Source organism: Penaeus monodon, chromosome 4 (genome assembly GCF_015228065.2).
Source record: "Penaeus monodon isolate SGIC_2016 chromosome 4, NSTDA_Pmon_1, whole genome shotgun sequence".
Classification (NCBI taxonomy): domain Eukaryota; kingdom Metazoa; phylum Arthropoda; class Malacostraca; order Decapoda; family Penaeidae; genus Penaeus; species Penaeus monodon.
Genome location: NC_051389.1, coordinates 38,700,864 through 38,712,802, shown reverse-complemented (window position 1 = coordinate 38,712,802; position 11,939 = coordinate 38,700,864). Strand labels below are relative to the sequence as shown.

The window sequence follows — 11,939 nt, the reverse complement described above, 5'->3', positions numbered from 1 at the left end:
CACAAGACGATTTTAGGATGCCTGAGCACAGGTCGCACTTCCAGCCAGTCAGCCATTAGGGCAAGGCTGGACTGACCTTATCCCATCGACCCTGGACATGAACTGAGAGGTCAGATGTAGTCAGATAAAATGTTTCTAAATTGGACTTGGTGTCACGGGGCAAACATCAAGGGCTTCCCAAAAATTGTGCTTTTATATGCCACACCACAACACACACACAACACACACACACCACATACAACCATAAAAACACCCCTTTGGGTAAAATTCAGAGCCCTTATACAAGGGCTACGGGGGTAATAGTTGTTATGACCATGACTTCATGTTCCCTTTAAAAAGGGAAAACGAGCGATTTTTTAGGGAAAAGTGTGGGCACAGGGTCCGTGCCCGGGCCAACCAGCCTGGGGGACAGGGCGGTAACCGGGTCATGTCAAGTGCGGGAAAAAACTAATAAATTTGGGTATCCTGGGCACAATAGTGGCGAGGTGGGTCCCCGGGTTCGTTGTTAATACCCTTCATATGTGGGCCATTTAAACTCACGCCTCCCCCTTGGGGTGCCTAGTTTGGTCTCAAAGGTGCCCCAGGTTGGCTGGCCCTGTTTTGCTATTTCTGTTCTTTTGTGCATTGTGTTTTTCCCTGTCATCCTTTTCTTCCTGGTCCTTTGGTATAATCCATCTGCATCGACGATGGTCTCGCCAGGTCCCCCTTTATTTTGAATTGGGCTAGACTTCCCCCGTAGTCCTTTTTCCGGTAAACTCGGCGGCGTACTCACCCCAATCTCGCGATTCCCCAAAGGGCCCTTTTCCGGGGCATGTCGTCCTCAATCCTTTAATCTTCGTTGGGTTTTATGGGGGTCCAGGCGGGGGGGTCCTCTTTGGCTCTTAGGGCAGCAGATACCTGCGCTAAACGAGTTCTGGAGTTGACTGGATCTGCAGGCGTCCAGGCAGGCAGCGCGCTTTCCACAGCACCCTGGAGGCGAATTGGTACCTGCCCTGGCGAGTACGGTCTTTGCTGGATCTACGGCGTCCCGGCAGACGGACCATCCTTATATAAGGGGGTCGGCTTAATTACCTGTCTGACAAACATCCTGGTCCGCATGCTTCTGGTGATCTTCCGGTGACATCCTTCCCACAGCATCCTAAGGTGACCATTTCTCCAGCAGAGTCCTCCTACCGTGCCGTGTCGATTATCGTCCAGATCATACACGTAAGGGCCAAGATAAAGGAAAGGCAACAGAGAAGAGGGGGTGTTAAGTGCCACTAGATGGTTATTTATATATTTGCATTTTTTGATGTTTGATTTACTTTTTTATTATTCTTATTATAATTTTTATTATTTTTATTATTATTTTGTGTGTGTGTGTTTTACTTTCACAAAGGTAAAGAAGAAAACAGGAGAGTGAGACATCAACAGCAGTCTGCCTGGACCTGGCTTGAACTACCAACCGTCTATGATAGATTTGAGAGTAGATAAAGGGAAAGACAACAGTAATCCACAAGGATTAACTTGAACCAAATGTCGTCACACAGAGAAGATATTATGTAAAATAAGGAACTGTACATCATATATGAGTCACAAGTCACGACTGACAAAATCGTGGGCAAAAGAGACACATCATAGATCTTTACACCTGCAACTACGCCAGCAACAAACTCTATCAATGAAAAGGTTTCAGTGTCTTTTGTTCTGCGTGGGTGAGTGAGTAAGTGTGTGTGTGTGTGTGTGTGTTCGACAGCGAGCATGAATGAGAGTGAAAGTGAGAGTGAGCTCACAGAGAGAATGAATCACAAACACGAAGTTAATGTTCAATATTACGAAAGTGAGATAAATTAGCAATGCTATTTACTGTTTCTAGCTTAAACCCTAGTCCTACAATAATTAACGGACGTAACTGCGGGTCACACCTACTCGAAAGTTGCCGATCGAATGAATAACTTCGATTTACGCAACCCCAGGTTATATCGGACATCCCTGTGCACTATGATATGGCGGGATATCCTAATGCTATAGTCAAAATTTATATAAAGTCGCGTATGATTTATATAAAATCCATGACCTCTTCCAACGTGATCTTCCCCAGCTCTTCTTAAATGGACAAACTATATATATTGCTACGCCAGTGGGTCTTTGTCTCTGTGCGAAGCATGTGTTAACATGAAAAAAAAAAAGGGGGATGGACTTGGGCATGTGTCTAACATGAAGGGACATGGGCAAAACCATGACACAGTGGCTGTAGGCGGGGGAGCGGAGGAACCAAGCCAGGGATGCGGAGTTGGGTGCTGCTCCTGTGAAGACATCGTGTGTGCCCTTGTGACCTGATAAACTTTGGTCTGCCCTGTTATAAGCGTAGCGTGCAGTGTGACATGCTGGTTTCCCCTGTATTGTGCCTATAGAAAAGGTACGGGTAAATAACTTGTGTAAATAAAGGAAAGAATGTCATTTTGTGTTTATTTCGTGCCCTGCCTTTCAAGGTGGCGTTTCCCCTCCTGTGTTATGGGACACGCTGGGCTCGGCGTGCGTCGTGGAGCTGTTCTAGTGTTCATGACCCTGTGCTAGCACGCCGTCTGCCTAGCCTGCCTTTGTTGGTGCAGAGAGCGAGGCGGTCGTGCGTAACAATGGTTGTGTTAAGAAGGGGATTTGTTGATATTTGATCAGTGAGACGCAACGATTTATCATGTCGTCCAAAGATGATGGCGCAGCCATGAGGAGAGGAGGCTATGACTGAGGCAGGCACGAGTGAGGTGAAAGCCGAGCCAGACTGGACCTATTAATGACATGATGGCAGGTATGAGGGAGGAAATGGCACAAAGGGCAGAAGAGCAGGCACAGAGGGCAGAAGAGCAGGCGCACCATCTCGTCGAGATGCAGGCAAGGAAGGCAGAGGAACAGTTCTGCCAACTTGTTGAGGTGCTACAGAGCAATCTTGCATCTGTGAAGATGGAAACTCAGCAGTACACCGACAAGGCCTGCAACAGCGTGAAGAGTGAACTGATGGAGGAGGTGCAGACTCTGAAGGGCGAGGTTCAGGGCCTGAGGGAGGAGTGAAGGGGGAAAAGGCGGCGTCATGAGGTAGTAACGTTGCAAGCAGAGAAGGCAGACGAGGTTCTGGCAACAGATGCCAGAGTGTCAGATTTACTGGGGTCTGCCTGGGTCCTGGCAGGAACCCCGGCCTCGCAGCGTCGTGTCGGAGCCAGTGGTCGCTGCAGAAGGCTGGGGACCCATCGGAACCGCTCCCTTGGGTATAGGTGGCGGCAAACTCGGACCCGGTCAACCCGCCTCGTTGCCTCCCTCACCCCCTTCCTCCCCCCGGGCGTGTTAGTTCAGGCACGCGTTTTCCACCCCGCAGCCCCTCGGCCTCCAGACATTCTTGAGGCGTAAGCCAGCGAGTACGACGGGAAGGTGGCCTGGGAGGCATATGTCCCAATTTGAAATGCTGGCATCTGCCCAGGGCTGGAGCCAGGAAGAGAAGGCCCTGCAGTGTAACACGCTTAAGGGGCCGCGTGGATTGGCATTGGATTATAAATTATTGCCGCGTGGCCAACAGCCTAAGGTCATTAGCGGCGAATACCTTTTTAAGGAATATTAAATGTTTAAAACTTTAAAACAGTCATAGATTGAATATAAATATTAATAAATTATGGTAAATCAAAGCATAAATTATGACTCTAAGTATAAATTATTGCATAAACATTATGCATAAAATTTAAAATTTATTGAAAATATAGTCTCCCTAAGGAAATAATAAGACCCTCTTTTGTCACAATCTCCCCCAATACTTTTCAGTGTATATGGGGGAGACAAATACATACGTCTTTGGTCTGAGAATGTTGCACATCTTTCACTACATTCGATCGTTAAGGCTCTTGGTCATCTCACAAAGTGCTTATTTTTAGCCATCATGGCCATGAGTCAGTCTTGTGTGCCCGATTCTATTTCTTGTTAATGAAAACTTCCACTTTTCGGTTGGGGGGGGAATGCTGCCCCAACTCCCAAAGGGTCATTCAAAATCTCCCCCAGTTTTTTTCCGGGAAAGGTACCCTTCCATTTTTCCTTTTCCATTTATTGCAAGACAACTCTTATGCGGGTTTTCAGGTGGGGTGGGGGAGGGGGGAAAAAAAGAGCATCAAAAGGGGCCTGAGCAGCAGCTCCCTTTGGCATTCTGATCACCCTCGTTCTTTCCCAATGAAAACCAACAGGGTTTTGGCCCCAAAAACACAGAGTTATCTTTTGGGGGTTTTTGAAAACCAGTGAAAACCCAACCCCTTGAACCCCCTTATACTGGAGGGAAAATTTAAAACTTTTTGATTGTTTGCAAAGAACTAGGGAGAGTCACAATAATCACAAAGAAGGGTTTCGTAAAAAATTCTGTCATCTTAACTGCTGCAAGGAGGGCATGTAACTCTGCAGAAAAGTCGAGGTTTGCTAAGAAAAAGGGACTCCCAAAGATGCAGTCTTCCTTTTTGCTCACTGCTGCAAAGCCCACCTTTTCAGTTTTCAAACCCTTTGGTATTATTGCCTTGACCCTTGTACTTAGAAATTTTGCTAAAGGGAAAATTCTTTTGACTTCGGCTTCGATTCCCCCCCTTTCCCAAATTCCCGACCAAATCCACCCGGGGACTGATTGGGCCCAAAGGGGGGGAAATTTGGGGAAATTTCCCAACAGCCAGAATTTTTATTTGAGACTAAAATTTAAAGATTTTCCCAAGTTTCCCTCTTCTCCTACCATAGGATCGGCCCCCCAAAGGGGGGTTAAAAACCAATCTGGAGTAGGGGGATCCGGAAAACCTTTGTAGTTGTTTTAGAAATCAGGTTCATGTAGTCCCGGGGGGAATAAAAGAGGGGTTCTTCCACTCTCGGGAATACAGGATTCCCCCAGGTTGAAGACCTAAAACCCCCATTAAAGATTTGAGAGTTTTTTATAAAACGGGAGCCAACATCCGAAAAACGTGGGAGTTGCGAAAAATTTAAAAACCTCACAGCCAAAAACCCAAGCTTATCGAATAAGCGCTGGGTAAAGCCGTAAAAGGGTTTTTGGCGGTCTGCACCCCAAAGAAAAAGGAAAAAAACCCCGCAAAAACTAAGGTTTTTGTACCCCTTCATTTTTAACCTTTTTGATGTGGGGCCCACCCATTAATTTTGATTTAAAAAAATTGCCCCAAGTATTTTCCCCTCTTGGGGAAAAAATTTGAGGGGGGTTTGCTCCAAAATAAGGGAAGGGGGAAATTTTTCCTCTTTTGTGGAAATGTATAGCCATGGTCTTGCTTGGAAAAAATTTGAACCCAGGGATAGGGTTGCCCACTGTACAAAACCCCTGTTTTTGAAACACCCGTAAGCTTCCTCCCGGAAAGTCCAGTGAAAAGTCATCCACTTTTAACAGATTACATGAGACAGAATTGGAAAAAACTTTTACAATGTAAATTTTATGCATGGCAAACGGGGTTTCACACAAAAAGACACCCCTTTGGGGCCCCTTCCAGCTGGTTTCCGGGTTTTAGAAATGTTTCCCCCCCGAATCTAAATTTCCTTTTAGCAAGGAATTTTTTATGAAGGTATTAATCTATTTTAAAACAAGTCATCCCGTTTCATGAGTATGCCAGTTTCCCAAGGTTGTATCTAACCCTTTTTCAAGGTAAAAGAAGACTGCCAAAAGGGGACGTCGCTGGGCGGGGAAATTCTGTATAGCATTTTCCCACCTAACAAGTGCATCTGTGGTCGATCCAATTTTCTAAACCCAATATTGATAGGGGGTAAATTTTTTTTTTTCTAGCGGGCCAGGGAAACGGGAAGTTTCCTTTTTCTCCATCAGTTTGCAGATGCAGTGGTGGGAAAAATTGGTCTGAAATTTTCCCTGGTCCCGGAAGCATCTTTGCCAGGTTTAGGAAAAAAGGAATGATTATAGCCTTTTTCCTGTGGATGGCACTGTCCCCCCCTTTTTAAATCCTATGAATAGGTCCAAAAAGGAACTTTGGGAGCTCTCGGAAGGGAAATTTTTTGTATAAAAATTTTCGTCATTTCCGGGGCGGGTTCTTAGGGCAAAAAGCTGAAAGCAGAGTCCATCTCCTTCGAAAAAAAAGGGGCAAATTGTATGGAAGTTTTTGTTTGCAGTCCTAAAAAAAAAACGACACGGGGTTTTTGTTCCTTTTTCAGACGAAGATTGGAAAAACGAGCGGGTGAAGATGCCCAGGGGGGAGATTTCCCATGGTTTTAGCTAGTCATTGAATTTCTTTTTTTTTCTGTGATGATTATGCCTTTATCTTCAGAGCAGGTTGGGGATAGGTTTGGCTTTTTCCCCAGAAAATCTTACGCCCCCCTTTTTTCCCACCCCCAATCCCTAAGGGGGTCCCAGGTTAATGGGGGAGATTTTACTGCCCTTCCAGAGCCCTTTCTGGGCCTCCTTTGAAAGCGCCTGGCCTTGGCCGGGCCCTTTTTTAAATGACAAGGTTAAAATTTGCGGGGGGAAGTTTAAAACTGCCTTAATGCATTTTCCCTTCCCCTATGACAGATTGTTGGCATTATAAAGCCCCCCCAATGGTACTGGGGGGCGACGGTACGCCGCACTTGGGGAATGGATGCTTCGCTGCAAAAAGAATTCGGGGATGTGAAGTGATTAAAAGAATCTTAAAACCCACACGGGAAAAATCTTAACAGGATCCTTGAAATACTGCAGTTGACCCTAAAAAAAATCCAGCTCCCCTGTTCAAGTCGCCATCTCTGCATCCTTTAAAGGGAAATACCTTTAAAATTTCCTCCAAAAAAATAGGAAAAAAATTTCCCTTTCCCATGTAAGTCTTCCATGACCTGCCAAGTGAATTTTCAACTGTGAATGGGGAAGCCTATTGATGGGGTCTATTTTGGAAAATGTCCCAGTTTAAAACGGGGAAATGGTGGGAGGTCACGGTTCAGAAAAAAACTCATCCCTCTTAAGAAAAGGGGAACCCCAAGGCCCTTCCTCGGGGGGTTGCAAAAAGTTTTCCCCAGAGGGGGGATCCGCCCATTAAAAAAAAAATTTTCCCACCAAGAGTAGAAATGGATGTGGAAAAACCGGGCCCAAGTCATTTCCAAAAAAACCCATGTTGAGATTAGTGGAGGAAGGTAGATGGAAAGCAACCGTGTAAGGCGGTCAACCTATTCTCACAGCCTTCACCTGCAGTGTTTTCTGCAGGTGGATGGGTGGAAAGGGGAAAATTTGACGTACCCTTTCGTACTCCTCCATGAGGTCCATTTTCAAAGGGCCCAAAAATGGGCTGAATTTGGAAACCTCTCAGGGAAATGGGGGGATTTTTCCCCGGTCAAAATTTTTGTTGCATTTTAAAAAAACTGGGTTTTATGAAGCTATCGGGTATTGCAGTTTTTCCCAAATTTTTTATGAATTCCCTGACATTCCCTTTGGGTTTTGGGTATCCCGTTTTTATTTATTTTTCATAAGGTGTTTTGGGCCCCTTTTGGTCAAGGGTTTTCCTCACACCTTAGGCTGTCCCTTTCCATGGTCCGGGAAATACCTTTTTTAAAGGTTGTTTTCTGGGGCCCAGTTTTCCCCAGGTTTTTCCCTTTGGGCAGGTTCAGGAAATTTTTTTGCCTGGGCCAAAAAAGCGGGGCCCGAGCCTTTTCTTCAGGGGCATTCTGTCTACAGGGGGAGGCCCCTGTGGATGGGGGTTTTGGGAACGGAGTTTTTTGCACGGGTCAGGATTCCTTTGCCGGGCAAAGGGGTTCCTGAGCCTTTTTCTTCAAAGGGATTTTGCCCAGCAGCAGAGGCCCCCGTGGGGGTGGTGGGAGCTGGAGCGTCACCGTTGAGGCCTCTGGAGCCTTAAAATGGGTTTGGTTTCCCAAAAACCTTACTTTGGGAGGAGGAGTCTCCTCAAAGACCCCTCCCCTCCTACCCGGGTTTTTTTGGGGGAAAAAAAACTCACCCGAGGCAAAATGTCAGCAATTTCCAATGAGGGTTAAAAAAAAGTGGCCGAGGGGGTTTTTGTAAGAAGCATTTTTAGGGAAAAGGGTTGGGGGGAAGGAGGGGGGGCCCAGAAACCCAAGCCAAAGGACCCAAACCGGGCGGGAAATAGAAAAGGGGCCCTCGTTTGCCCCTGGAAAAAATAATTTTTTCCCTTTCCCATTACCCCAAAACTTTTTTCAAATTTGTACCTTTTTCATTTCTTTTAAAAAACTTCATGAGCCTTTTTTGCAGTGGGAACAAACATATTGGAACCCGGACAGTTGTTAAACTCCTTTAGACTGATTTTTACCACCCCCTTTTCACTACTCTGGTTTTCCATTTTCTTTAAAAAGGGGGGGAGTTTTGGGTCCATGCCCTAACCTTGGGGAGGGAAGAAACCCCATAGGGTTGGGCACTATGGCTTAAAATTAGGGTGGTACCAAAGTAAAATTTAAAAAAATTTTTGGAAGGACTAAAGTGTTAAAAAATTAGAAGAAAAGTGGTGTCGGACGTTCCAAACCATCAACTTTTTCTTAAAAAAATTTTACTGCCCCCCACTTTAAAAAATTCCCTTTTTTCCCCTAACAGTTTTTCCTCAGAATACCTCACCCGGGTTTGGGAAAAAAAAATTCCCTTACACTGATTGAGGGTTTTGGGGAGGAGAAACTGAAACTGAGCCCCAGGAATGTGGGATATCGCACGCAGGGCGGTTTACTCTGTTGGGGACCCAAACCTCAATACAGGCCCCTTCGCTTTTGGGGGGATTTGGGGGATCACGTTTAAATATTTAACAAATTTTCCCATGAAATCAAAAAAATTTAAGATCCATGATTGATTTAAAACCCCAAGGGCTTCACTACAGGTACTTAAATATATGGGAAAAGTTTTTTTATTACCAGGTAAAATTTCCCTTTAGTGGATTTGGGGGGGACTTTTCCCCTTTTTCCTGGGTTTTGGGGGCCCCCGGGGCCATTACGATTCCCCTTCTTGCCCCAAGGGAAAATTTCCAAAAAGGGGGAAAAAAGCTTTAAAAGGGGGTTAAAATTCCCAACCGCCCCAAAAGGGGGGTAAAAAGAGGAAATTACGAACCTTTTACCCCCCAAAAAAATGGAGTCCCCCGGGGGGAAAAATTTTTGGGCCTAAACCCGGGGGGGAAAATGGAAAATAGTGGGGCCCCGGGGGCCTATTCCCAAAAATTTTGACCCAGCCAATTTAACCTTTGACCGGGCCTTGACCCAAACCCCCATCTAAACCGAATAAAGGACCAAAAAAAGGGGTGTTGCTAGTGCAGGGCCAGCGTTTCAGCACCTTTAAAACCCCCCGGCTCCTGTTCCCGGTAATAGGGATGCCCCGCACGGCCCAAAAAAAAAAACACGTGGGGGGGGTTCTCCCTGGGGCCAAAAATGGAATGAACCAGGGGGGGGGGGCCCCACCCCTTCCCGGGCCTTTGGGGGCCAACCCGGAAACAAATTTTTCTCATCCCTCACTGGTGAACCCCCCCAGTATGGGGAGCCCCTGGGCCCGGTCCCCCAGATATTGGGAACCCCAAACCCCCCCCCCGGGCAAAAGGGGGCTTCCCCTTAGGGGGGGGGTGGAAAGATGTGGGAAGGGGGAAAGGTTAAACCTTTTTTTAGGCTTTTTCCCGGCTAAGGAAAGGGACACAGGCGAAAACGGGGCGGAGGGGGGGGGGGCGAAACCAGACGGGTTTTGGTTTCCCCGGGGCCCCGGGCTGGGAAGTTGGCCCCTCGAACACCAAGGGAAATGGTGGAGGGCTCCCGGGGGAGAATGGGGAAAAACCCAGCCCCTGGCCGGGCCACTTTTGGGGAACTGGGAACCCCCTATGCGGTGAATCGTTGGGAACCATGCCCCTTTAGGGGCAACCCCCCCAAGGGAAAAGTGGGTGGTTTTCACAAAGGCCCAAAAGGGGTGGGTCCCAAAGGGGGAGGGGGAGCTAAATTGGGGGGGGGTGGGCAGCAAAGGTTTTCAGCGGCTGCCCGGGTATGTGGCCGATCTGGGGCGAAACACGCTTTCTGGGCCCCGACTATTACCAGATAAGGCGTGGTCGACCTTGGGGCCGGGGGGTTTCATGGGGGCCCCTTCCTTCCGAGGTTGGGGACCGACGGCGACCTTTCCCCCGGAAAAAGTCTAATGGGGCCAAAAGGTGGGGAAAAGGGTTTTGGGGGGCCCTTTCCCCAGAGCGGGCTGAAAGGGGGCGGTTGGGGGGACCGGGGCCAGGGGAGGGAGCCCTTTTTTTCCCCGGGGGGGAAAGGGGGGTGGGCCCCAAAAGGGACGTAAAGTGGGGGCATAGGAAAAGGGTTGGGGGCAAAGGGGTTTTGGGTTTATCCTTGCCCCCCCCCAAATTTCCCCCAGGCACCCCACCGGAGCGAAAAAAACCGGCGGATGAAAGAGTTTTTTTTAGGAAGTTTTAAATTTCGGGTTACTTTAAAGGGGAAAGGAAGGGCCTGAGGGCAATTTTTTTAAATTTTTGGGGCAGGTTTGGTTAAAAAGGGCGGGGAGGGGGTCTCGCCGAAGGGGTGGGGAAAGGCCTACCCCGGGGGGGGCCCCCTTTTTGTCAAAAATTGAAAACGAAAAAGGACCGTCCAAAGGGGTCATGGGGGGGGGGACCCGGGCCAAACATATCCGGGGCCTGGGAAAAAGGGAGGAAAAAGCCCCCAAAGGGGACGGGGGGGTGCCGCTCCTGGAAGAACCTTTCGGTGGGGCCCGTGAAACCGAATTAATTTTTGGGGCCTTTTTTTCGGTTTTTCCCCCCGAAAAGGGCCCCAGAAGGGGCCGCTGGTGCAAAGCTGGGCACTTGTGAGGAAGTGGAGCATCCAGAAGAGTCGTCGGGGAGCAAGGAGTTGGTTGGTGTGGATCCGGTTGCCTGACTTCCTCGAGGACTTGGCGCACCGGAGCGCCGCTAACCTGGCGGAGGTGCACCGACGAGTGCGTGGCAAGCTCAAGGTAGCCGGCCATGCCATGAAGGAGACCTATGACCGGCGCATGAGGGAAGTGAGGTACAACATAGGTGACAGAGTGTGGCTTACAAAACCCCGCGTCGGAAGCGAGGGCTCTCGCCGAAGCTACAGAGCCCCTGGGAAGGGCCATACACAGTGGTAGCGGCCCTTTCTGATGTCACCTATCGAATTCGCAGAGGGCGAAAACGACCGTCTGTTGTCCATGTGGACCGGCTGTGGCGTTACCACGGGCCAGGAAGCTACTCCTGGGGCCATGGTGAAAAAGAAGATGACGTTAGCCCCAGTAGCGGCGATGAGGACGTGGCAGACGCTGACCGAGATGAGGACGAGCATTTGGACGGTGAGGGCGATGCAACAGACGTCAATGGTGACCATGAGCCAGGTCTTGGGGCAGGAGATACCCCTCTGGGTGCCACTGCCAATCTACCGCCACCCACACCTCCTCCAGAGTGACCCCTAGCGAGAGCGAAGAAAGCCGCGCTGGATGAAAGATTTTTGTGTTTCTGAGAACTGATTTACAATTACAATTACTTTTGTTTGAAAGAATTTTGTTTGTTCCTGAGGACTAATTTTATTTAAATTTTCTGTATTTTGTTTCATGTTTAGGTATGTCAGAGCAGACGGGTTGTCTGCTTCATAGGGGGGGATAGTGCTACGCCAGTGGGTCTTTGTCTCTGTGCGAAACATGTGTTAACATGAAAAGGATGACCTGGGCATGTGTTAACATGAAAAGGATGACCTGGGCAAACATGATGCAACTGGCTGTGAGCAGAGGAGCGGAGGAACAAGCCAAGGGAGACGGAGTTGGGTGCTGCTCCTGTGAAGACCTCGTGTGTGCCCTTGTGACCTGATAAACTTTGTGTTGCCCTGTTATAAGCTGTATCGTGCAGTGTGACATGCTGGGTTTCCCTCCTGTATTGTGCCTATAGAAAAGGGTACGGGTAAATAACTTGTGTAAATAAAGGGAAGACTGTCATTTTGTGTTTATTTCGTGCCCTGCCTCTCCACGTGGCGTTTCCCCTCGTGGTGTTCTGGGA

General features: G+C 48.3%; 1 protein-coding gene across 1 annotated transcript; it reads right to left on the bottom strand.

Annotated features, from left to right (window-relative positions):
• Positions 1-7,624: 7,624 nt before the first annotated feature.
• Positions 7,625-9,791, bottom strand: LOC119572551. The gene is made up of 3 exons (XM_037919654.1): positions 9,625-9,791; positions 8,566-8,679; positions 7,625-7,796 (listed from the first exon to the last, which is right to left on the bottom strand). Exons 1-3 carry the CDS (start codon positions 9,789-9,791, stop codon positions 7,625-7,627), a joined length of 453 nt encoding a protein of 150 aa, XP_037775582.1.
• Positions 9,792-11,939: the final 2,148 nt, after the last annotated feature.